The sequence below is a fragment of the Ammodytes marinus genome (assembly GCF_949987685.1).
Source record: "Ammodytes marinus genome assembly, chromosome: 4".
In the NCBI taxonomy this organism is placed as follows: Eukaryota; Metazoa; Chordata; class Actinopteri; order Uranoscopiformes; family Ammodytidae; genus Ammodytes; species Ammodytes marinus.
Window position 1 is genome coordinate 33,327,701 of NC_137233.1, and position 26,757 is coordinate 33,354,457.

General features: G+C 41.1%; 1 protein-coding gene across 3 annotated transcripts in view; it reads left to right on the plus strand.

Annotated features, from left to right (window-relative positions):
* LOC307249663 (band 4.1-like protein 1) overlaps positions 1–26,757 on the plus strand; it is a 107,257-nt gene that overhangs the window by 76,007 nt on the left and 4,493 nt on the right. Inside the window, exons 8-19 of one of the 3 annotated variants that reach the window (XM_080026497.1) lie at positions 357–444; positions 557–709; positions 5,730–5,827; positions 8,234–8,409; positions 10,827–11,029; positions 13,442–13,591; positions 19,708–19,758; positions 21,268–21,639; positions 22,465–22,593; positions 24,648–24,707; positions 25,153–25,248; positions 26,541–26,621. In XM_080026497.1, coding sequence (XP_079882623.1) covers positions 357–444; positions 557–709; positions 5,730–5,827; positions 8,234–8,409; positions 10,827–11,029; positions 13,442–13,591; positions 19,708–19,758; positions 21,268–21,639; positions 22,465–22,593; positions 24,648–24,707; positions 25,153–25,248; positions 26,541–26,621 — 1,657 coding nt within the window. The remainder of the gene's footprint in view (positions 1–356; positions 445–556; positions 710–5,729; positions 5,828–8,233; positions 8,410–10,826; positions 11,030–13,441; positions 13,592–19,707; positions 19,759–21,267; positions 21,640–22,464; positions 22,594–24,647; positions 24,708–25,152; positions 25,249–26,540; positions 26,622–26,757) is intronic. The other 2 variants (XM_080026498.1, XM_080026499.1) reach the window with 2 other exon arrangements.

A 26,757-nucleotide genomic window follows, 5' to 3' on the forward strand; every position in this document is an offset into this window, starting at 1 on the left:
CACACACACACACACACGCACACACACATACACATACATAAATGTACAAAAGCTGAACAATATCTTTGTTTAAGCCATTGAGCCCCATTTGTGATAAATGCAATCACATACGGCACCGTCTGTCATTGAGGTGTGTACACAGTGCCAGGGCGAGATAACTCTTTCTCAGTTGGAAGGTCTTCGTCACGCTTTAGCTTTTTTGGCATAAGCCCAAACATGATGCCTGAGGGGAGAGCATTTCCAACCGAAGATACCAAGCATTTCATCAAGATAATTCTGCTCCCTACTGTGCAAAATGATGGCTTTATATTTAAGAAAGGCCTGTTACAGATATTAACGCTATTCTGTTCTCGCAGGGGGATGACTCCAGCAGAGGCTGAAATTAACTTCCTGGAGAATGCGAAGAAATTGTCCATGTACGGAGTTGACCTCCATCATGCAAAGGTTGGCTGTTTTTCCAGAGAGATGTTAATTTGCATGAAAGTGGGTTTAAAGGCTGTTTACAGTACTGGGCCTTAATAATGTATGCCATGTTGCTGTCCCCTGTTGGCTGTAGGATTCAGAAGGGATTGACATAATGTTGGGTGTCTGTGCCAACGGCCTGCTGATTTACCGCGATAGGCTGAGGATCAACCGTTTCGCCTGGCCAAAGATCCTGAAGATCTCCTACAAGAGGAGCAACTTCTACATCAAGATAAGACCCGGAGAGGTATGCACTGTGGTTACGGATTTTGCAAACTTAGAATAATAAAATAAATTGTGAGTTTGTGCCAAATTTTATGAAAATATCTCAAAAATCTAATCAGTTTTGAAAAACAATCTATCCTTTAAAACCATGATGTTTCTGAGTGGAACAGTAATAGCTGATGTTCTGTCTCTGTTGCTGTTGAAAGCCATTGCAGAAATGATAGGTCGTCAGCTGTGCTCAGTAGAAGCTGTACAATCCTGTGCTTTCTAGCTGCTGTTTTGCTCCAGTACAGTATATTCTGGCCCTCCTCCTTGTTATGTGTGTGGGCGCTGCAGCTTCCCCTCACTGTGACAGCCTGTCTGGGCCAGCCTCAAGTCAAGTGGCAGAGCCACACAGGGAGCCCGCGATCGCCCCAAATAAAGAGCCCCTTCAACATAGGGCAGCTGCACACATAGCACAGAATACAGGGATAAAGAAGTATAAATATAGAGCTGTGAACAAAAGTTTTTCTCCCTCTTTTGCTAGCAGTGACTTAACATTGGGTTATAATCCTTCCTCTGCCTTGATCTGCTCCTTTTGTGGCGAGTCAGCATGTTGAGGTCGTTTTTATTTTATTTCAGTAGGCTAATGCAGCGTCTTCATCTTTTTATCTTTTCTTGTAGATTATTTATTTCATTTATAAAGCTTGCAGCACACAAAAACCTTGCGTAGACGGGCAGAAATGTGCGGCAAAATGTGTGGTGGCAAACGTTAGTATTTATAAAAACATTCTTTGCGGAGAAGTGTGCATATTCCCACACCAACTTTCGACCGTGCGTAGAGCTACCGCAAGGTTTTCCTGACTCGGGGAATCAGCGACACTCAATGGCAACACCACGAAATAAAGCTCAGTCATCAGAAAAACACAGACAAATGACTGTGAAATGCTTGGCACCCAATATATTTAGTCAATAAAATGTATAAGCTTACCTATAGTTGCACATATATGGCTACTGTAGTCTGTGGCATGCAGTTGTGATGTAGGTTGAATTACTTATCAAGTAGCCTATTCTACATGTTTTGGTTATATTTTATAAATTGAATCTTATAGCGCTACTCTATAATAATATCCTATACGTCGGGGGGTGTTTCCGTGAGTGGCCAGCGGGAGAGCAAATTTTAAGCGGCGTGTAAAAAGTAGTTTTGTACAAAGTTAAGCCCAACAGATATTAATTAAAACTGTATATTTCGTTAGATAAAATCATGTTATGAATTTAGCTAATTATTAAACGCATCTCTTTCCCATAACAATTCACCCTGGAAGATTAAACTATAATCTGACTTTGTTGGAAATGTGTGGATCTCACGGGAGATGAACAATTCTCTCGAATGGATTTTAGGCATTATTTCACTTGTCACACCATATTTTATATAGGCCTACATAGTACTAAAGGTACGCTAATACGTGATATTGCATACAGTACAAAGTTGGGCAAAACTGCTTTACAAAGACTATAACGACTGTGCCAATCATGATATGCGATCAGCGCGCGCATGTGTGTGTGTGTGTTTGTGTGCCAGTTACCGCAGCACATGCACGTCACAGGCTTTCTTCCTTCCCAGTCGCTTTCTTTGCAGCCGGTTGCCTCCCTTTTTTCCTCATGTCAGTCAAAATTCCGTGCTTATTAAGAGCGTATGGTAGATTGTGGGATGAAACTGGGAGGTGAAGTGGGAGGACACGGGGTGGAGATCGTCTGCGCAGGTGGGTATTTATAAAGGGAATATTGCGTGCAGGTGTGCGCCGCACAGTTTTATAAATCAGATTTTTTTTTGCGCAGCACATTTTTGGCTTTGTGCGGTCGCAATGTTTTAGGATGGTTTCTACGCACACCGTTATAAATGAGGCCCCAGGTTTTTCCCCCTTGACGGCGGGCCTGCCCACTCACTAACATAAACACTAAACAAGGGCAAACTGCGCCCAGCTGTCAAACTTTGTGGGCGTGTTAGCACCGGTATATACTTAGTGCCAATCTTAGTGGATACTGTGCTAAAACAGAGCAGATTGCGGACGCTATTTCGGAGCAATTCATGGAGCGTTTAGCACGCGCAATCCATTCTTAGTGGATGTGGCCCTTACTCTCCAATACGTGGTATCTCAATCAGGACAACCTTGCTTTGTCTTACACAAATTAAGGTCAGAACTGCTTGACAATTAGATTACTTGTATGAAGTTTCTCAATTACATGGCGATATACAGGTGAAACTCATATTAGAATATCATGGAAAAGCTCTTTTTTTAAATATAATTTAATTAAAAAAGTGAAAGTTCCATATAGCCTAGATGTATTAGACATTGAGGGTCGGTTTCACAGACACTAGATTAAGCCAGGAGTAGGCCTTAATGTGGACTAGTTAAACTGGGACGTTTAAATCACTTTCATGGATATGGCTTAAGTTTGGCTTAGTTAGTCTGAGACTATGAAGTCCTGGAGTAAGGTAAGTAAGCCTGATGGTGAACACCTGCCCATGAGCACATGCTGCTGTTCCAACGGTGATCATAAAAACCTGGAGTGGAGCAGAAACACCATTGCTTGTGAGAAAAAACAATGGCAGAGGCTAAAAAAATCCCGTCAATAACTTTAATGAATTTGAAAAAAATCTCTTAAATTTTTTTTTAAACCATTCGGTTATTGAATCTAAAAGCCATACTGCTGGGACTGAGCAAATACATAGTTGGCCCGCAATTTGCAACAAATTCAATTCTAATGAAAATGTTACGAAGAGAACAATACATCAACTTCAGGTTATCTTCATTATTATCGGTATTTCACATCTTTCTCATTTATAATTTTGACATTATATTTAATGATATCTGCACTGATAGACTCTGTGGACAAACCCGAATCTCGCTTTAAAGAAGAGCTTGCCACAACCTTTCAACAAAGGACAAAAAAGATGACGTTGCATGAAAGTTAGCCTGAGAATTCCATGAACAGAAAATGCAATATCTGAAGAAAGTATGACATGAAAATGAAAATTCTACAGGTTGAATTGGACATGAAGTTGGAAGAGAGAGCTATGATTCAAACAAGAGACAGTACTGAGACAATTGTGATTACTAATCACAATGAAGATATAAGTAGAAAATAAAAAGGTGTTCATGTTGTGTTTTGTCATTTTGTTATTCATGTGTGTCAGTATTTTAAATCACAACAACCACATTTGAAAACAGAATTGTTTTAGACACTTATTTTATTATGCTAAATACATCTTCAATTTAAATGCATCCATTTAATAAACTCAAGCAAAGTTGTTATTTCCAGTGCATTTTCCATATTGAAAGCGCTCTTGAAATGTAAGTTCATCAAATACATTTTGTGGATAAGACCTATCCACAAGTACTTCTCTGGCTGGCCTCTGCAGTGGGAGTTGGTCTTCATTTAGATATTCCAAATAGTCCATGCTCTCTCACAAACACCACTAAACTGAAGTTAAACCTGCCTCTTTGGAGGATTAATTTAAGCTCAAATTTAGACATGGAGTAGCTCTAGTCGTCCGTTTTGCAATTAGCTTTGTTTAATCCAGACTAGCTTTAATCTGGGACTATTTTAAACTGAGTCTGTTCAAGTATTTTTGAATTAATCCATCTCAAACAGGCATTTTAGTCTCGGACTAGGTTTAAGCCTTGTCTGTGAAACCGGCCCATTGTGATATTATATATTTCAGGCCCTATTTTGTTTAACTTTTCAGGATTCCGGATTACAGCTCATAAAAATCCAGCATCTCAAAATATTAGAATATTCCATAAAGCCAATAAAAAATAAAAAATTATAATACAGAAATGTCTTACAGAAGTGCACTTTTGATAAGTATTTTCATTAATCTACGATATATTTGGTCTGGGATCTTATATGGCATGAATTATTGCATTAATGCGGCATGGCATGGTGACGATCAGTCTGTGGCACTACTGAGGTGTTATGAAGACCAGGTTGCTTTGATAGTGGCCTTCATCTCGTCTGTATTGTTAGGTCTGGTGTATCTAATTATCACTGATCCAAATGAAATGTTGCTTTTCATTTAGAAATCAAGGTCCCAGAGTCTAGAGAAAGAGTGGAAAGGCACAACATCCAAGTTGCTTGAAGACCACTGTCAAGTTATTATTTGGGGCACCATGTCACCTGCTTGTGTTGGTCCACTGTGGTCCACAGAAATCTATCAGGAGATTTTAGTTCACTTCATGCTTCCGTCTGCTGACAAGCTTTATGGAGATGCTGATTTACTTTTTCCAGCAAGACTTGACACCTGCCCACAGTGCCAGAAACCACTAGTAACTGGTTGACTGACCATGGTATTACTGTGCTTGATTGGCCATACAACTCTCCTGACCTAAACCCCATAGAGAAACTATGGAATATTGTCAAAAGAAAAGTGAGACACACCAGACCCAACAATACAGACAAGCTGAAGGCCACTATCAGAGCAACCTGGGCTTCCATAACACCTCAGCAGTGCCACAGGCTGATAGCATCCATGCGACGCCGCATAGAGGCAGGAATTCTTGCAAAAGGGGCCCAAACCCAAGTACTGAGTACATATGCATGATCAAACTTTCTAGAGGGCCGAGATTTCTGTATTGAAAATCACTTTTTTATTGATTTCATGTAATATTCAAATTTTCTGAGATTTTCTTACTTTTCATGTGATGAGTCTATATAATATATTAGTTTCACCTTTTAAGTTGAATTACTGAAATTAATAAACTTTTGCACAATATTCAAATTTTTCGAGTTTCACCTGTGTATATATGTGTATATACTGTATATAGCCTATACAGTATGTATATATACATTCATACAATATTAATTTCTATCACAAGTCAATGTCCATGCAAGTATGAGATGTAATATATTGCATGTGGTTTTATCAATGTATTAGATTACCTTAAACTTGACTTTTCAAAGAAGCCCTGTTGTGGTTTTCAACAAAACAGTAAATTGCTGTATCCTGTATGTTTTTTTGTTTCAAAGGTTTTCTCTTCTCTCTCCTCTCTCCCCTCCAGTACGAACAGTTTGAAAGTACAATTGGTTTTAAGCTTCCTAACCACAGAGCTGCCAAGAAGCTGTGGAAGGTCTGCATCGAGCATCACACTTTCTTCCGGTAAGAATCAATGTGGTCTTGTGTGGTTGAACGCATCCAATTAAATGCATGATAAATTAAGGCAAACAAGACATTTACGTGTGTATCATGTGCAACCACACACTTTCAAACAAACAGTAGCCTCCCCACAGCTCATCTTATTGTAACGTCAACCTCAGCTTTACTGGTGACCTTCTGATAAATAGGGATTCCACCTGGCTATGTAGCCTATAGTAGCTTTCTTGCAAGAGGTCCTGAGATTAGCCAATCTTTATAATATAAGATAAGATACGTAGGGGAGACCGGGGCTAGTAGGCACACTTTTTACTCTAGTGAGAATTGCTCATCACCTAAACGTATTTCAATAGTCATTCCTACGTTAAATTGTTGTGTTGGCTTGAAATGTGTACCCCTCACTTTTTCTAACTTATTGTAATAAAGAGGAAATTTACCATCAAAGACACTCTAACACATTGTGACAACCGACCCCATCAAGGGGTCGGTTGTCACACACTATGGGGTTGTTTGTCACAATGTTGGGAAAAATCTTTAAAAAAAGGCAAGAAAGCAGAACTACATTTGAAAGTTTAATTTCATTGTCAAGTTGAAAAATAGACCTACATAACTTTATGCATCTTAACACAAAATGAGCAAGGAATAAACAAACAGGAAATCCATATTAAGACCAGCCTGCTGTATGTAACAACATAAAGAACAAAACAAATAGGTCTAACAATAATAGCCTACTCAACTAGGCTACACACATCTTCTGTTTCTTCTTCCCCAGCTGGTGTGGAGGGCACTGGGGTGCAGTAGCCTTGGCAACTAGTCTAGTTTGGGATGCACTGGGTTGTTTTGATTTTGTTGCCCTTTTTCTCTTTTGCATGCTAGCTGCCTTTTTCTGCTCTATTCTTTCCTTCTCTGGGGTGTCAGTGAGGATACAGCTTGCCATTTTCTTTTGTTATTGGGCTCCTTTTCTGGCAGCAGCCTTTGGATAACATGTGACAACTAACCCCCCAAAAAATGTGACGACCAACCCCAACTGGATTTTCTTGCTAGCATCAAGGCCAACAACCATCTGACAACTAATTAGCTTGCTAACAACAATCTAAACTATATCTTACCCTTCACAGCTTTTTAGGGTAACAAGTGTTTTGTTATAAACCCATTGTGTAAAAGCCCAGAAGAAAAATACTGAGGAGCTAAATATTTTCAATTTGACATGAAAAACACAAACAGTCCTCTCACCTCAAATTCAGCAGTCTAACTCCAAGGAAGACTACAGTATGTAGGTGACCTCTGATCCCAATTCTGGATATTAACATACCAAAATTTGACAGACAGTGCCTTCTGGTTCCGAGATATAACAATTGTGACAACCAACACGTGTGACATATAACCCCGTTCTCCCCTAAACTTTATTCATCCCAGCAGGGAAATTTAGGTGTTCCAGCAGCCCACATACATATGTATAGTATATACACACACAACACAACACAACACACATAGATACATATCCCAGCCATACAAAAAAACATGAGCCTAGATTAAAAAAAGTGGTATGGATGGTCCATGTGCATAAGTAACTGTTACTCGTAGATAACAGTACAGAAATACTAGCTCTGCCAGTGCATGGTATGATGGCAGAAATAAAATGTATGATAAAAGCAATCAAGTGTGCAAATATACAGGTGCAAAACTACAATTGATATGCTGCTCAGGCTAAAGTTTAAAAGTTTAAATGTCTTCTATCCTTACTTAAAGAGGAGTCACTATAAAGTGCATTGCAGTAGGTTAAAAAAAGTGTTTTTGAATCTGTCCTTCTTGCAGCTTAGCTAAAACACTCTGTTTACACACAATACTGTGTAAGGGATGCATATTATTGTTCATGATGTTCAGCAGTTTCTGTAACATTCTTACATATGTAAAAATGAGATAGCCTCAAGGTCTGAAGATGTAAACGAAGTGGCACTTTTCTGCCTGAACATAGCCACTCCAAATATTATATATTATATCATATTATAATGCGGCAAGAAAAAAAGGTAACAGTTCAAATGTGGTAGCTTCCTTTGGGAGTACAAAGCATACATGGAAACATGCCCTCTATGAATTTAGCTTGAAATCTTCTTTAACTGTAACACATTTGAAACTATTTACAATTGCATTCACCCTGATGTCTGCCGTCCAAGTTGCTCTTTGGTACATGATATATGAAAAGAAAATGCACTTGTTACATCACCGTGTAGCACCTTGTAGTTTAGTTTATTTGAAGCTATAGTACTTACATGATTCATGAGTTTGTACCTTCATTGTTGAATGCACTTAATGGAAGTCGCTTTGGATAAAAGTGTCAGCCAAATAAAATGTAAAGTAATGTAATGTAACGTCTGGAATGTTCACTGATAATGTATTTTGTGTGTGTCACAGGCTGGTGTCTCCAGAGCCTCCTCCTAAAGGCTTCCTAGTGATGGGTTCAAAGTTCAGATACAGTGGAAGGACACAGGCTCAAAGCAGACAGGCCAGCGCTCTTATAGACCGGCCCGCTCCACACTTTGAGCGTTCTGCCAGCAAGAGGTACCTGCTGTCCAGGAGCTTGGATGGAGGTAAGAGCCACAAGAGTGAAATCAATTCTTTGAGTGACAGGAAGCCAGTGTAAAGACATCAGAACTGGGGTAATGTGATCCACTTTTCTGGTCCTATAGTGAGGACTCAAGCAGTGTTCTGAATTAGCTGAAGATTTTTTTGGAAGGCCTGCAAGGACACTGTTACAGTAGTCAAGTCTACTAAACAAGTTTTTCTAAATCTTGCTGAGACATAAGCCCTTTAATTCTTGATATGTTCTTAAGGTGGAAGTAGACTGACTTAATAATTGATTTAAATTAGGGCTGTCAAGCGATTAAAAAAATTAATCTAATTAATTACAGGCTCTGTGATTAATTAATCTAAATTAATCGCACACTTATATGACACTTTTATACCTGTTTATAAACAACTGTATAGCCTACTACTGTTTGTTTCTCTCTCTCTGTCTCTGTCTCTCTCTCGCGCGCGCGCTCGCTCTCGCTCTCGCTCTCCGTCTCTCGTAACTTCTGTCTCCTCCCCTCAGCCAGCTTTATACATGAACTAGCGCCGAATTTTCTCAAAAAACAAGCAGACAAATGACGACTTTCCATCTCCCACAACAGACAGCGCTGCACTGCCACCATTTCGTAGCCTACTCATAGGCAAAAATATTGACACACACACACACACACACTCGTTTAAGTGCGAGACAGCTAGCAAACAAAATTGGAGGAAGATTGAGAGATAGGCCTACTGTTTTGAACCTAGCCTACATTGTTGCACCCACTAAATCAATAATGCACGGACACTGCGGATAATTAAGTAAGATGTCTTCCTACCTTCATGCATACCATAAACCGTCCATAGAGCCCTCGAGTCGGCCCCTTTCCCTTGCTTCTCTCTTTACCTTTCTCCCTTTAACCCACGCGCCCGGCCCGGCAACATGGACATATAAAAGCTACAGGTGCAGCTCCGCACCACTTTTGCACCGGGTCAAAAGGCATTATAGAAGTGCGATTAATCTGCGTTAATTTTTTTAATCGCGTTAATTTTTCTGTGATTAATTAATCGAAATTAACGCCTTAATTTGACAGCCCTAATTTAAACGTGTTCCTTGAAATTCAAGTCGGCGTCTATGACAACACCAAGATTTCTTGCTTGGTGTGTGGTTTCTAACCTAACAGATTTAAGCTGTGCACTGACCTTTAATTGTTCATCTTTGGCACCAAAGACAGGGCTCAATGTCCCCAGGTTTATATTGCACCAAATAGGATGTTCCTGAAATTGGTGATTTTGTTCAGGCATCCCAGCTGGGTGGTTAGGGTTTTGGGTTAGGGCAGGGCACCAGATTGATGAATTTGACTTTAAAAGGTTAACATTTTTCTCCCTAGAAGGTCCAGGGTCCCAAACACAGTCTCCCAAATTCCTTTGAGAAACACTATGTGTGGCCGTGTATTAAAAGTCATTAGGCCAGGGGGGGATTTTGTACGAGTAACCTTAAAATGATTTGGTAATTCATCGACATTGGGCCCTTTTTTTGCACTGAGCACCTGCCCCTCAAAATGTCTGTGCACACCAATGGTTAGAATAGGAGTGATACCAACATACACATACATACAGACATACCTCACATATTACCCCACTTATGCTGTGAACATTGAGCCCTGGGAACATTGATATCCTCCCATATCTCCCACCCCTAGGAGATAGCTAACCTAGCGTTGTCTATAACCTTGAAGCCTGTTCTGGTTAAATCCATCCACCAGAACCTATAGAGCTCAGTAGTTTACATGTTCCATACAGACCAGACATACAGGCAAGCCTTTTGACATCAGAGTAGGCTACGCTGTTACTATTAGTCCTGCTAAAGTACACCAAACAGCTGGTGACCCCTTTGTGAGTCTGACCAATTGTGCAGTACGCTACTCAAGACTCAAGAATTTACAGCACAACGTTTGACCCTGATTTATCCCATTCAATCCCCCCTCCTCACTCCTGCTTACTGGTTCCTTTATGATAAGATCAATAAAACTAATTATTATAGCGACCCTGAGTACTTATGTACTTTTAGTATTAGAAAGTGAAATTACTGTAAACATAATCAGTTGATTGTGAACAGTTAGTGATATTACAATATGCCAACTGCATACACAAGGTGTTAATTCACGCAAATCATTTGCGATCCATGGTAACAGGGATTTTCCCTGATACATAGTAAGACAGTCGTGGCTAGGGGGAGAGAAATCTGACTGTGGTTTCTGAACACAAGTTTGAACACAGGTTTAGAAAGAGAGTAAGGTTTGTTTTTTCTCATTCTTAGGGAGTCTCTAGACACACTTTGGAGCCATATTCATGTTGGAAAAAACACATGAAAAAGGGCATTTTGATTAATAGGTGACTCAGTCAGTTGAATTCTGACTTGTTTCGTTGTAACAATAATCCAAACTCCTTCTTCCAGCTGAGTTCTCGCGGCCGGTGTCAGCCATGTGTGAGAACCACGACGGCCTGTCCCACCGCAGTGACCAGCGTCCCCTCCACAGCCCCTCTGTGGACGGGCAGGAGACAGAGCTGGAGCCCAGCCTGGAGGAAGACAGGGACCAGGAGACAGAGAGCGAAGACCACGACGGCAATCTCACCCCAAGCAAAAAGAAAGAGATCATGGTATAAATGGTTAACCCTGACACACTTTGGCTTTATATGAAGGTCTGTGCTTAACAGGTCTAGACAGCAATTCTGGAGAACGCTTATTGTCTAAATCTCCTTTGGTCAGTGAAGATCAAATTTTAATGTACACAGCCTAGGATCTGTAAACACAGGGGGCCGTCGTACCTAAATGAAATGGGTTTTTACAGAGCCTAGGCTGTGTATTAACATTGGATGTGCACACACAGTATACAGACGGGTAAGTAAATATTCACTGATTTTGACAACACGCATTCTTGAGTTGATTTTGTCATGTTATTGGAAGGTCCACATACTGTATGTAGACCCGTGGTCAACTTGAAGACAAGGGAGATGGCATGTACTGCAGGGATGCTGGTGAAAGCAGGTGTAACACAACCCTGTCAGGTCAACTGAGGCTTATCCAGGAGCGTATAGCGCTGCGGTGGCTTTAGCGGTTTTAGCATTTACTAACCCCTTCTCCTGTCACTCCTTTTCACTCAGGCTTATATGCTTCCACTGCGCTGCTCCCTAATTCCCACTGACAACTCTTACAGTTTTGAACCCTTTCTAATTGTGCTGAGAAATGCAAACTCACGCCTAGTACTCTGTCGCTAACATGCTTTTTCTTTTTTTTAACTCTTGCTGGCGATAAGGATGAGGCTGGGTCACCAGTTGACAGTAAACAAGAGGTATCTGGTGTCTGGGGATCTGGTCACTGTCTGTCTACATATGTCTTAATCCATCCATCATTATTTATTTTTTCCCAAGAGTATGTTATTGAACCTACCATCCCAACGTGTGTGTTCCACTGTGTAACTGTGGCAGTTAACACTGTGCCCATACAAAACACTGTGATGTATTGTAACACATAAGCAAAGAATGCTGCACAGTTTGTGTATGGATGGACTTATTTGTCATAGTGAGTCAACCCAGAACACATTTGACAGGCAGTGTTTGGACCAGTTTCACAACACAACTGTTAAACAAGCTTTTAAAACCAGTTTAAAACTGATAGGAAAGACATTTCTGTCTTGGTTTCACGATTGGTAAAAATCAGCTATGATAGCATCTAAAAACCTCCACTTACACATTGATGGTATATTTTGATGATGTATTTGCATGCCACTATCTATTTGATTCCAAAATATCTACAGGGATGTATTTTCAAATACTTTATGAAATTGCCTTTGCATGGTAACACAGGGCCGATTGTAACCCCTCCAATCTGTCTTGCCTGCCTGTTCTCTTACTGATCTACCATCATGTCTCTATCTGCATCTTGTGCCTGCACTCTCTGACCCTGCACTCTTCCCCATATGGCCTCTCTTGTGCTCGCCCCTTTCTCCTGCCCCAACTCAGCTGTCTCAGTTGGACCAGGAGAGCACTCCCCGGCGCAAACAGGAGGTACAGGTGTCCCTGTGTTCAGCTGCTTGTGCTTCTTTGTCTTGTTTGCCACTACTGTCCATCTGCAGTATTTGGGGGTATAGCTGCATCTGCCGCCCTGGATCAAAGGATATATTTTTATATTTAATTCTGAATATCATTGTGCCTTCAAAGTGTATGTGAATGTTCCTCGCTATTGTGCAGTAGAGGAAGATCCTTTGCTCAAAATAAAAAGTATCAGTACAATAATCTCCATTAATAGGCTGTCATTCAGAAGTAGAAGTACACAGTATTAAAAAACTGCATGTTTTCACTGAATTGTGTTAACTTCAGTGTACATATGTGAGCCTCTAGTTGGCTTTAGTAGCATGCACGGAGCTTCTTCAGTTAGTAGAAAATCAAGGTAATAAAGAGCATTTGGGCTCATATTACATCCAGCCTGTAAAACAAGATAATGCCAATAGTTTATAGAAGCTATTAAAAATCATGAATGCATACTTGAAGCCTAAAATAACTAGAAATACCGCCTGGTGGTTATATGCCTCCTTTAAATAAAGTCAAGTTAAGAAGCTACACTATGGTACAAGGTCAACTGTGACCTGACAATATCAAAGAGTCCACATTCGTGCAAAGTTTGAAGAAAATCCCTCAGAGCGTTCATGAGATATTGCATTTTAAAAGAATGGCCCGCACGTACGTACAGGACGGACACACCAAAAACATAATGCCCGGCTGGCGCTGGCACAGAGGCAATAAAACCCTAACAGTAAAGAAAGATTGTGAGTGCATTGAACTGAACCATCCATGCGCAACAGTACACAGTAATAAGGCACAATCATATATTCTCTAGTTAACATAAGTGTATGCAACTCACCTATTGTCCAGTAAATATGCAGTAATATGATTCAGTCATCAGATGTGCTTATGTGAATACTGCTGATTACATTTACTTCTGCTGTCCTGCTAATGAATGTCCTCGTGCTCTTTTCCCACTGGTTCTTCCTCTTTCTCCTGGTTCTCCTCCAGTTTCTGGACAAGTCTCAGGAGATGTTGTTGAAGCACCAGGCCAGCATCAACGAGCTGAAGAGAGCCCTGAAGGAGCCCAACAGCAAGCTGACCAACCGCGAGAAGCGCTCTTCACTCACCTCCCCGACTGGCACACCAGAGAAGAAGGCTGTGAGTATGGGCTTATAGTGTGTGTGTGTGTGTGTGTGTGTGTGTGTGGGGGGGGGGGGGGGGTCACTCTGGTCAATATCTCAAATGCATCCGCCTCTGATGCTTGACATTCCATTAAAGGATATTGGTATTCCAGTCCGTCTGCTGTCATCTCCAATTTTTTTCTCTTTTTGCTGCTTGCCTTGTGGCAATACAGACCATATTTCTCTGACACTTGTGCTGATTCTTTTCTCATTGTCTTTGAATATTTCAAGTCCGGAGGTTTAGTTTACAGTTACAACGTTTAGAACAAAGCCATGATCAAGATTAGTGAAGGTAGTTATGGTTATTTTATTTTATTTTATTTCATGCAGGCAGTTCCAATACGTCTCCTGTGCATATACACTTCTGCTCACAGAAACAAACCTACACATCTGCCCTTTATTTCAAGCCGTGTTTAATGAAGTGCATTCTGCCTGTCTCTGGTGTAGCAGAAGAATTCTGACAATATCTCAGAGGTACTTGACAATAAACCGACGAGTAGCACAGAAGGAAGCATCTGGAAGAGATTAGTTTCAGGATTTTCTTCTCTTCTAGATTTACTCAATGTGAGGCACTTGAGAAATAATTGTCAGCTAACAGTGCCACAGCTTTCTTTATGCCAGATCCTGAAAGCTCTCAGCCTTGAATCAGAATATGGGTAATTCCACTATTGAAGATAGAGCATTGAGATTGTCGTCTTCAGATAGGAGCGTTGGGTCTTTAGCTGGTGCCTAAATTGCCTTCAGACAATCTCTCTTCTGCTGTCTAGGCACCATCAGATTATACCAGTAGAATGTCAAACTCTCCCTGCGTTCCAAATCACATACTCTTTCTTTTTCCTACACTACATACTAAAGTACAGAAGAGTTTTAGGAGGCCACAGGAGAGAAAATAAATTAAATAAGGAAGATTTCTTTTTCATTATATCGAGAAACTCATATCTTTCCTTTAGTGACGCAACATTGTATTTGCATTGTGCATGTTTTGCTGATTTTAGAAACTGTAGATCTGGTGGCTGTCAGGTACAAAGGATTGCATGCTTTTAGTTTTTCAGGTTCATTAAAACATTTCTACCGGATAACTCAGCAAAATCCTGGTTACATTGATCCTTTCTGTCTTTCCAATTTTCTACCTTTTTGCACGACATGGTATACACTGTACTGTATAATGCATGTTACTAATTTGCTCGGTTTGGAATCAGAGCTCTAACCACTTTCTTCCTTGTCTTTGCTGCGTGTGGGCCAGTTGGTGGGCGAGGCCGTGGGGATGGACCCTGTTAACAGCCTGTCTGTTGAGGGCTTCATCCAGAAGACTCTGGTGACTTCACCTGAGGTTGCAAACCCCTCACTTTTTATCAGTCGTTATTCTGTAAACTTTCTGCATTTGTGGTTTGGTGAAATTAACTGCCGTGCTGTGTATTTTTATTTTTTATACTTCTATTCTTCTATAGTTTATCCTTAATGTGCCCTAGATTATTCTCATATTTACATATGTGACTGCTTCACATTTTACAGCTTATCATACAATTATTATCCATATTTTAAAATTGAACAAAGAAAAACAAATTACCTGACAAAGAAAAGAAAGGGGAAGCAAGTATGACAAGTTATTCACAATGATTAAAATGAACTGCACATTACCCAGACATGTATACATTCATATATATACCCATATGTACCCATATATACTGTATACCTACAGTATATGGGTACATATAGTCAGATATCTACTAACATAGTTGGAAAGAGGGAAGGGAAAGGCTTTTTCTTGCACCTTTGAATGTGTTCCTTGATCTATACATCTATATATATCTGCTCTAAACCTCTTCCATGTTTCTTATTTTAATACTTTTCTCTACAAGTTGTCCCTCTTGAATCATACATTTTCATTTCATAACATTTGGAGTTTATTTTTTGTTTCAGTGCTGTAATTCTCAGCATGTGTCTTTATGCCAATACTACCACATAGTGCACAAGGAATCCCTAAATGCTAATTCATATATTACACCATTTCACTATATACCAGTGTTACATTGTTTCTCTTTTCTGTGATTCAAATGATTAGATACAGTAGATTCCATGATGTGCAGTAGCTGTGCTTGGCATATCTAACTGTGTTTAATCTATACCAACATGTAGGGCTCAGAGGATTGGGTATTGATTGAAAAACAAGAAACTTATCAACAGGACCATGAGTGGAAGGCAGAAGAGCAGAGCGAGCCTCTCACATGTGACTCCTCGTGGGAGAAGAATAATCTGGAGAAAGAGATAGACATTACCAAGATGATACACAAAGAGGTAACAGGGTATGACAGGAAAGAAATGAAAAGCCATATCGATGATCATCCTTCAACACAATCGCCGAGAGAGGCAGACGTGTGCTCCGAGCCTCGGCTAACCAACACAAGTCGTTTTGTGGTTCAATCACCTGAGAACGCAGACTTTCTTCAAGACAAATCTCGAGGTAAACCATCTCAACCCTCCGACCCTGAAGCTAACTACGACGCGGCCCCGGGCTCGCGCCAGACGAAGGGACACTCGGCTTCTAAACCCCGGAAAAAGAAGAGACCTCAGAGCTTAAACCTGGGGATGCCTGCAGAGCTCATATATAAGAAAGGAGGCAGTGATACTAATGGAGAAGATAGCACAGGCTCAGACTCAGACAACAGTCCAGAGAAAGCCTGGAAAACAGGAAATCATTGCGATCCGTCGTCCCAAGTGGTGACCGTGAAAGACGAGAAGGGCTCAGCAAAGGATCAGTCGGTCAGGGCCTGTAAAGACAACATACAAGAGGATGAGTCTTTAGGCCAAAGCTCCATTGAAGATATAGAACAGGTAAAGAAAACAGTGAGTCAGACTGAAGCAGTGGATATTGATTTAGGCTCAGTGAACGGGCCGGGAAAGATAGAGCACGATAACTCATTAGTGGGTGTAAAAGGGGAGAGCTTGGTGAAGGTGCGAGGGAAGGGCCTTATCGACAACAAAGAGCTAGCCGAGGTGAAACTGCGTCAGGTCAGGACGCACGAGAGGAAGGTCAGTAGTTCCGGGGCTGAAGATATGGAGGTTTTCATGGGCGACAAAGGTCAGAGGTCCTCGCTGCGACTTTCGGGAAGCAGCTACCAGTCTGAGATCACTAGGATCGTTCCCCTGAAGCCGGAGCGGTCAAAGAGCGTAGCGTGTAGGGACGAAAGGGACAGGTCAGGACTGGACGAGCCCCCCGCGCGCGTTATGAGAAGGGAATACCGCTGGTCGGTGGGTTCTCCAGAGGGACCCCCGGACCTCAACTGGACTGACGGGTCCACTTTCCATCAGGCGTTTCCACTAGATCTGGAGGGTATGGCTAAATTGGACCACGCCGACGACAGCTGTCAGATGTTCGGATCGAAGATTTCGGCATTTCCCAAGATGGCTCCCCCGGCCCCGCCAGTGAAGACACAGAAGGCCAGGGAGTCTGGTCTGATACTGCGGAACAGCCGAAGCGTCGGCAGGGAGCCCGGCCTGGACGCAGCCAAGAAGAGACACTCGGTAAACTCTGCTTGGCATCCTGCTATTCAGTCATTGGATATAAAGCATCGCATGAGCTTCAAGCTTCAGACTCGCACGCCCATTTTTCTTTTTTTTTTCTACGTTTTCAGTGACTTGAACCACTCATCCATCTTTACCTGTCCATGCCTGTGTGAAGAGCAGGCGGAGTGGTACTTTGCTTTGTTTTGTGGCAAAAACCAATCAAACAGTTTGGACAGTTTCCCTTATGGCAACCAAATCTACCCCCTTCACATTGCACCACACCGCCTGGCAAATCTGTACAGCAACACAAATGGCTGTGAAAGTTTTATAATAGACTGTTTTTGGTTGTTGTTGGTGAGTCTTGGCCTTCTCTGTTTTGAGTGAGCAAGACATTTCTTTCCTGCTCACGTTGTTCTCTGTGGCAAGGAAAGAAAGGCTCACATATTATCATCGCTCTGATGATGTTTCCCCCGTCTCATATCTCATATCCAAAATGCAAATGCAAAAACAATCTATTTTGGATGCCAATGTTACAAATTATATCGCTCATATGAGGAAGAAAGGGTGAGAAATACCGCCATCCATTACTTTGTTACAGACAGCTAGTATCCCCCGTAATCAGAGGGCAATGGAGTATAGAATTGGTTTGAGCACAGATGATTGAGAAAATGCTGTAAGCTGATGAATTTATGTCAACAGTATAATGTAAAATGTGTCTCGAAACCTTCAGATGGCTGATATTAAATCATCATAAATCAGATGCATTATGCTCCTATGCCTCAAACTGTAAAAATGAAAAGTTAAGGAAACTAAAATTGTTAGGCAAATGTCATCTTTGAGTTTTTAGTTCAACTAAAACACTATTGGAACTATAGTAACTATTTATTGAGGTCATGTTGGCCATGGATCCTAATCTAAAGTCTCACGCACCATAATGGGTTTAGGGGAACTCTGTCAGTCATTCTAAAGGCGACAGACACAAATCAGCAGACAGTGCCATGTTTGCTCCTCCTGTCATATGACAGTATGAAATGAGCATAGCATGAAACACATGTTAACACCATTCACTTTACATTATGAACAAATTGGAAGTCTTTACTTGATTTAAATGTATTCAGTCTTTATATTGACAGGGACTCATACTGAGACTAGGGCCGCTCTCTACTTTTACATTGAACAAAAACATAATTTAGACATTTTGGAAGTAACGATGGAGGGTTAATTATTATTCTATATTGTCAAAATGACTCTGGATGATCTCAACATATGAATATGATACAAATAATGTTTACTTAATTAACTTAAAACTAAATGAAACCAGATTAAAACAAGGGTAAAACAGTTCTAATGTGGATTGCACTAGGGATACAAGCTGCAATCGGCATTGAAGTGTCTATCTATCAAATACAACATGCAACTTAAATGTTACCCAAAATAAAAATAAATCTATATTTTTTTCACTACTTTATTCTCAGCAGGGACCCCTTCGGTAGTCCATGTATGTAAAATAGGTTGGTAGGATGAGGGTTAATGATAAGTTATTGCCACAAAATATAATTCATTGCCTCAAATGTAGGCAGTTTTCCTTATCACTTGAGAGCTTTAAGGTTTCCCTAACTTTTTCATTTTTACAAGACACCATGATAGAAAGCTAAACGGTCTCATACAGCAAGCAGTGAGCAGCATGCAGACACCACTGCTCGGTGCCTCACACACAGTCAGATTTGCTGCTTTCATTTCACCGTCGGTATCATAAGAAGCTTGCATGTGTTTGGTCCCGGAATGAAAGGGGATTTGGAGGGACCAGCTTTCATCATTTGCCACCTTTTCATCTGAATCAAGCTCTTGCATTTATTGGATTAAATAGGCATGAGAAGAGGTGCTGTGAAGCTCTCCATGGCCAGTGACAATCATATCAAGATCGGATTGAACTCTTGAGAGTGTGGGAAAATATCCAAATCTCCTCCAAACGTGTGCACCTACTACTCATTATGACAGGCTTTGGAAAGCACCTTTTTATTGGACATTTAACAATATTTTTTAACATTTGAATACTCCCGTATTGAAATTCAAGGTGCATATAGTCTCGCAACGATTTTCTCAGTTTCTCAGGAAAATGCTATGCTGAAAAATGATTCTGGCATGATTCTGTTGTCCTGCCTCTTCTAACTCATACACCTGGCTGTAGATGTTGTTTTTTTGTTGCGGTAAAGCTCACCTCTTTTCTGTCCTCTAAACTGTATTCTTTTTAATTGGTCTGGCTGAATTTCTCACCTAAATGAGGTCATTTAAGTCATTTAAAAGACATTAGACACACTGCATATTCAGCTATGGAATGTGTGGCTATGTTTGAATTTGAAGCCTCACTGAGCAATAAACAAGGATCACAGTTTAGGTTCGGAGGGGAAATATTGTGTGCTGTCAAGAGTTTTATGTGGTGGCCTTTGGTTCCACTGGTTCACGTCAGCTTGTGCTAACCTTTGGATGCTCTCTCTCTCTCTCCCTCTCTCTCTCCCTCTCTCTCTCTCTCTCTCTCTCTCTCTCTCTCTCTCTCTCTCTCTCTGCTCTTTCCTCTGCCTCCCCCTGCAGGAGCCTGTCTCTACTCCTGCCATTTATGAAGAGCCGCTTGCTGATTTCAAGGTTAATGATTTCTATTTACTTTTTTTTTATGCTCAACTCATCATCTTTTTTCGCCTCTGCACTCCTCCCAGGCAGACTGCATGCCTCCTTACTGACCGCACCTGTTCCTCCTGATATATGTATAATAGCCTAGAGCTATAAAAGGCTGAAGTGTGTTACTTTACACTGGCTCTTCAGTTGCCCACATCATGATGTTTGAATGAAAATGTGTTGTAAACAGAATCCCTTGTGCTTGCCTTTTGATGACACAAGTCAGTTGTTTTGTGTGATCTACTTATGTAGTATACCTGTTAATACAAGTAGCATTACATTCAATTGACTGCCTCATGAGCTCCTCCATTGTTATTCAATAGTTGCAAAGCGTTTTGGCCCTTTTGAGGAGAGCTGTTTTATTTCTGACTCCCCTTGCATGTCACTTCAACCAAACAGTTTTTTCCTTGTCCAAACTTGTCACCTCCCAAGGCAGAGTTGAGTCGGCAGAAGCTATGAAGTTGAGAATAAAAGGTTTTTAAAAATTCACAAAATGACAAGTAACACCCTCCTGTCCGGTGCCGGGGATCCAACCAGAGACCTCAGGGTTACTAGTCGGACATTCTTCATCTAGGACATCCTACCACCCTCTAAAGGTGTATAGCTCAATAACACCACATCTTAGCACTAGTCAACCGCAGAGAAAGCAGCTATACTGAGATCTGCTAAGCCAGTTAGCATTACCACTGTGGGATTTAGCTCTTCCCATTTAGTTATGTGGATTAATGAACTAAACAATGAATATGGGGCGCTCGTGGTGTCGTGGTTAAAGCTTCCCCTCATGAGGCTCAGTCCTCGCAGCAGACCCGGTTCGAGTCAGATCCGTGGTCGGTTCTCTGCATGTCATTCCCATCTTTGCGCCATTTCATCTCTGTCTCTGCACTATAAAAAAACATTGAAAATGTCCCCAAAAAATGTAATGATGAATATATTGGCACGTTAAGAAAAATCTGTTGTAAAATCCAAAATGTCAACACCTGTTCTAATTTACAATGATGCCATATACTGTATATTATACAGTATATGGCATCATTTTTTCCCCCAATAGTAAAACACATCAAAAAGTCAGATTCAGGTCTTAACTTGGTTTTGACGACATTCACTCCCTGCATTTAAGCCTTTAAAACATATAATATTAATATCCATAATATTGTATTTATTTTAGGATTGCACCAACAACCTCATATTTATCATGCAAGCACTTGATATGTCCCAACCCTTAGTTTGACAGCCACTGTTCTAACCCCAATCAGTCCTACAGCTTTTCATCTGTGACATGAATCACCTGCCCTATGATTTTCTACCTTATACAGTCCGAACACACTGCATGTATAATTTGATTTCTTATCCTCCATGTATCTCTATCCTTTAAACATTTGGATGATATTTCCATCCAATTCCATATTGTCGCCGTCATCATCCATCTATCTCCAGAGTTGTGTAACCTTAGAGTGGTGCTGTGAATGCTATGTGTGTTAGAAGGATCTCGGGGACATGAGGCACCCACCGGCCCTGACCTCGGAGGATGAGGAGCAGGAGCGGGACACCCTGGCCTGCATGAGGGAGACCCCGCTGGGCATCGAGCGCAAGTGCTCCAGCATGACCGTGAGCTCCACGTCCAGCCTGGAGGCCGAGGTGGACTTCACTGTGCTCATGGACCTCCACTCGGGCGGGGAAGAGCTCTCCAGGGGGACCTCGGAGCTCGGAGGAGGAGAGAGGGAGCGCCAGCAGCCCGAGGTGGGCAGGCCAGACTTCGAGGAGACGTCCAGGTTCTACTCTGCCCGTCTGATGGGCTCCAGGGACAAGTCTCCCATAGAGGACAAGCTGCCTGAGATGGCAGCACATCATGAGGTAGACAAGATCCTTCATCATCCCCTCATCATCTTCACCCCACTGGATTTACCCTCCCTGCCTGGCTGGACCTGATGCCGTAATCACCCCACAGTGTTATTGTTTTATTGTTTGGACCATTGTTGGACCGTTTCCCATCGTTTGAATTGTGTTACTTTATGTTCATGTTTAAGGTGAGACACTGCAGGGAAAAACTGTGTTTACTCTGGGACTGGTACATTTTGAAATGTGTATGTCTATTTAGCTTCCATAACATGTCTTCTTTCATACTCTATCTCTCTCTCCCTCTCTCTTCCATAACATGTCTTCTTTCATACTCTATCTCTCTCTCCCTCTCTCTTCCATAACATGTCTTCTTTCATACTCTATCTCTCTCTCCCTCTCTCTTCCATAACATGTCTTCTTTCATACTCTATCTCTCTCTCTCTCTCTCTCTCTTCCATAACATGTCTTCTTTCATACTATATAAATAAGTTAAACATTGTACCTTACCCACCTGCAGTGTCTTGGCTTAATGTTGTTCCAAACGTGTAACATGTATTATTCTTTTTGTTGATGCATTAATGAATCTTTTTTCTTTTTTTTTACTCTGATGCATCGTTGTTTATGTTCCCCCTGCATTATCATTTGCATGTTGTCATCAGGCACAACACTCCAGAAACAAATTGTATTTCAGTGTTTGTTCTTTTTTCGGTTAACAATGTTCAAATGCTTGGAAGCAATGTGCCATATTTATTTTTCCACGGTCCCTTTAGAGGTCTTGCTGTGAAGGATCTGCTTGTCAATGTTTTCTGACTTTGATCTACCGTTTGTGATTTAAAACAGCCTCCTGTGGCAAAGAAAGACCCCAGTGCTGTTAATATGGCGCATATGCTAAAGAGGGCAGACTCCAAGTCTGAGACGCATACAAACGGCTCAGAGATCCACCACAACATCACAGATGTCTCACCACAGGTAAAAGCAACATTTCATACAGGAGTCATGTGAACCAAGCTAAACATAAAATATGTGGCTGTAAATTCTAACTGAGCTGAGTTTAGTTTTTCCCTTCAATGACTATATAGACATGCATTCTATCACAGGTCTCAACAGCTGCTAATCCACTGATTCAGATAACATTTAAAGGGATAGTTTGACTTTTTGCCAAACTGTATTAGCTTTCTTGCTGAGAATCAGAGGAGACCATTGATATCTCTCTCATATCTGACTGATCAATACAGTGCCAGTTTGGACTATACATGAGAGTAGCCTGTAGGGTGTAGGCTATGTCACTTCCTGGCCACGCCTCCTTCTGGGTGAAAACAAACTGTCTACAACAATGGAAAAAACATTGGTCCATCATACCTAAAAGCTGCTGTGTGCTTTACTGTACGTCAAACAACAACACATATTTCTAAAATAAGATTTGCTTTAAGTCCATCAAGAAGAGAGGACAGGAAGAGAAAAGATAGGCCTATAGTTACAGTTTTTTTGTAGAAAGGGGAAGTGAGGACAGTGATGGTCACAAGATCAATTTCATCAGTCACCAAATGAAAGCACTCTTCTAATGAAGAGTCGAATGCTTTTGCAGAGCTGTGGAGTTGTTCTTGATTAGAGAAGGAGGCACAGGGAAATACATAATAGCATCATTATAGAGTGATTAAAGCATTGAGAGTGTATTAATGGGGATGAAGAAAGCAGGTGCGGATTCTACTCATCTCCAGAGGCAAAGAGGTTGAATGCTGGCTGGCTGGCTCTCCCACAGGTGCCTTATTAAAATGTAATCTATGCCGTGCACCATTCAGGTAATGCTGTGGATGAACTCAGGCAATGGTAGAGAGGGTGTCTTTGAAGTGCCGGATCAGTGTTTAGTTGATTATTTTACCCTAAGATGTCAGATTAAGATGCAGTTGTGTGTGTGTGTGTGTGTGTGTGCGCGCGCGTGTGCATACATGTGTGTGTGTGTGTGTGTGCGTGTGCATACATGTGTGTGTACCTGCAGCACATGAGGATGATGTCATGGTACAAGGCAGACAAAGATCCTCAGCATTAACATTATTCAGCCAGCAGGGGGAGCCGTGTCACGTCTGTGGAGTTAGTAGACCACAGCACAAAGGCTTTGCTGCTGCCAGCTGTCTGCCTGTCAGTGGCAGACTGGCAGGCTTTTTTTGCTTTTGGGTAGCACTGCCACCAGACTGGAATAAAACGGAATTAGTTCAGCTTGAGGATAGCCTTTTATAAACAGCCCACCGAGTATACACACACTGTTGTGGGTTTGATTGTCAGTTTAATAGAATCCTTTTCCCATGTTACATTGCTCCATTTCGACATTGCTCAATTCAGCGTGGGTTTTAGTTGCTACAGCTAGTATGACTAGTAAGCAGCTCATGGATATGTTAGAATACTTTAACTGATCATTGCTGATTCAGATGCTCACGTTATTACATTTGGAAGTTGGAAAAGGAAGACGAAGTAGCCTACTATAACTAAATACATATAATAATTATTATTATTATAAAAATGCTTACAATAAATAAATGCCTTCATATCCTTTAACACATTTAGACATATTATCTTAAATCTGCCAAAATCTACCTGTAACTGTTTTAATTGGGTTATATTGTACTTTCACCCATTTCATTTTAATTGCTGCCACTCTAGATCGCTGTCTAAATGTTTTAGTGTATTTGATGTATTTACCATTGTATATTGTGTATGCATTGTTGTTTTTGACTCGACATCATTGGAAATGAGGGTCATCCCTCAATTGATCTCTCCAGTATAAATAAAAGAAGATAAAAAAGATATACAATTTCACCTCATCACTTGATATTGTAGAAAGACTTGAGGCAGTCCTGGATGATGCCATCTTTAGCTTATTGGTCCTTTAATGCCAACGTAGCTTTTGTAAATTCTCCAAACGGTGGGATAGAGACACCAGATGACACCACAACAATCCTAGAATACACACTGCAGCTTTAATAATAACATTATGACTGTAAGTTGGACGCTTTTTCTCCCTCCTTCAGAACTTTGGAGCCAAGAGCCCACGGGAGGCTCCTGCTGCCCTCAAAGAAAATGGCTCCCCTGTAAGTATATTTACCAAAGGAATGCATCAGTGTGAAAAAGCCACTGTGCTGTTGCTTGTTTCCTTGTGTAGCAGTGAATTTTGTTAGAAAAGAACATATCGTTAGCCTCATAGCATAATTGCCTAAATCATATTTACTCTACTCTACTTTTACTCTACATCTACTCTATTCTACATCTACTCTACATCTACTTTACCCTACTCTATAACCCTTAAAACATAACTTAGGCATTTATGCTATTAGGCTAACGAAAAGTAGATGTAGAGTAGAGTAGATATAGAATAGAGTAGATGTAGAGTAAAAGTAGAGTATGAGAAAATATGATTTAGGCAGTTGTGCTACGAGGCTAACGATATCTGTATTGTGATCCATGAGCTCTGATAATCTTCACTCATATTCAAGAGCCTACTATAATATCCTCCCCTCCCCATTGTATGTGCTGTAGATGAAAGCTGCCACCGTGGAGAGGGAGTCTGTTGTGTCCCCACTGACCATCACCGCTGAGGGCGTCACCTCAGCAACCACAACTCAAGTAACTAAGGTAATGCCACATCTGTTTCCCATGGTTACACTAGGCTATAATAACTGGAGCCTGGGGGGTATACTACGAGGCGAGATTAAGGGCTGAGCGAGGTCTGTTGAGTCTAAAGCCAGAGTTTTCAGTATCACGAAAGGTGGCTCTCTTTCTACCTGGCTAGATCACCGTGGTAACAGAGGCTGCACGGCTAACCTGCTCATACCAGTTTTTGTTCCAGAGTTTGAGCTTAAATTCGGCTCTTAGAGCGCTGCCCTTTGAGGAAACTACACATTTGGAAATCGTGACATAAGGCTTACATTAGAGTGAACTGTAACATCGCGCTGCGGATTTTTGCCACATGCATAGTTATTGATGCAGAAAATGTAAAATAGCCTAGACCTACTGTACGCAGCGCCACTCTATGCTCTCACCTCAAATGATTTTACCTGGCGATCTACACACACTGGCTCTTAATGAAGCGTTCTATAAAATCACAGGTTGCAACATTATTTCACTGTGGGCTTCTTTCTTTTCATCAGTAGCGATTACAGTTGGGACGTGACAGGTGACAGCTGTCACAGTTCGGACATCGTTGCAGACTCGCAGGTTAAGCTTCTCACAGTAGATTCATATTTGTCCGAAAAATACAGACTGCAGGTTTTGTATATAGGCTATTTATTTTAATGGTATTTATAAGATGCAAATAAAGGGCTATTAGCCTAAATCAAAATCAAAATGGTATTAATTTTAATGTAGACAGTGGCCCAAAACTAAAGTGATTTTCCACATAGGCTATGCTATGCTATTCATTAGGGGACAATGTCAGACTTAAATCAGATTCTTAAGTGTAGGATTATCAACTAGGCTAAATGGTGTACTGTTTAAATCCGAGTTCAACCTTTAATTGCTTTATAATGTCACGTTACGCACTGCGAGAACGATCTGTAAAATAAATTAATCCCAATTTTCTGACATTCCACTCTCTCCTTATTTGCAGTAAGAGTTTTTTTCGGCTCTCTGTTTTCTGCTGTTCTGTGATCATTCAGACTGACATACTCTTCCTCTTAACCCATTGATGACTATGGCAATCTAGGATGCATGTCCTTAATGCCTGAGGGTTTTCTGAAAAAATAGTATGAATTGTAAAGTGATGAAAAAACATGATTTTCTAGTTATCAGTTCAAAGACATCAAAGTAACGAGTTGTTTTGACTACTACGATACATTTGATTACCACATCTGTCGTCCATTAAGTGGAATGAGTAATTGTTATGAATGGACCTCTGATTGATTACATGTATTTCCGTCCGTATGCAGACTGTGAAAGGAGGCTTCTCAGAGACCAGAATAGAGAAGAGGATCATAATCACAGGAGACGATGATGTGGACCAGCATCAGGTGAGGAGAACAGTCCTACACAGTGGATGACCAATAAGACATAACTAGGGCTGTAACGATATGCGCATCGAAGACAAAATCGCCATACACAGAGCCACGATCCTGTATCGCGGTTGTGAGAAAGCAGAATCGCGTT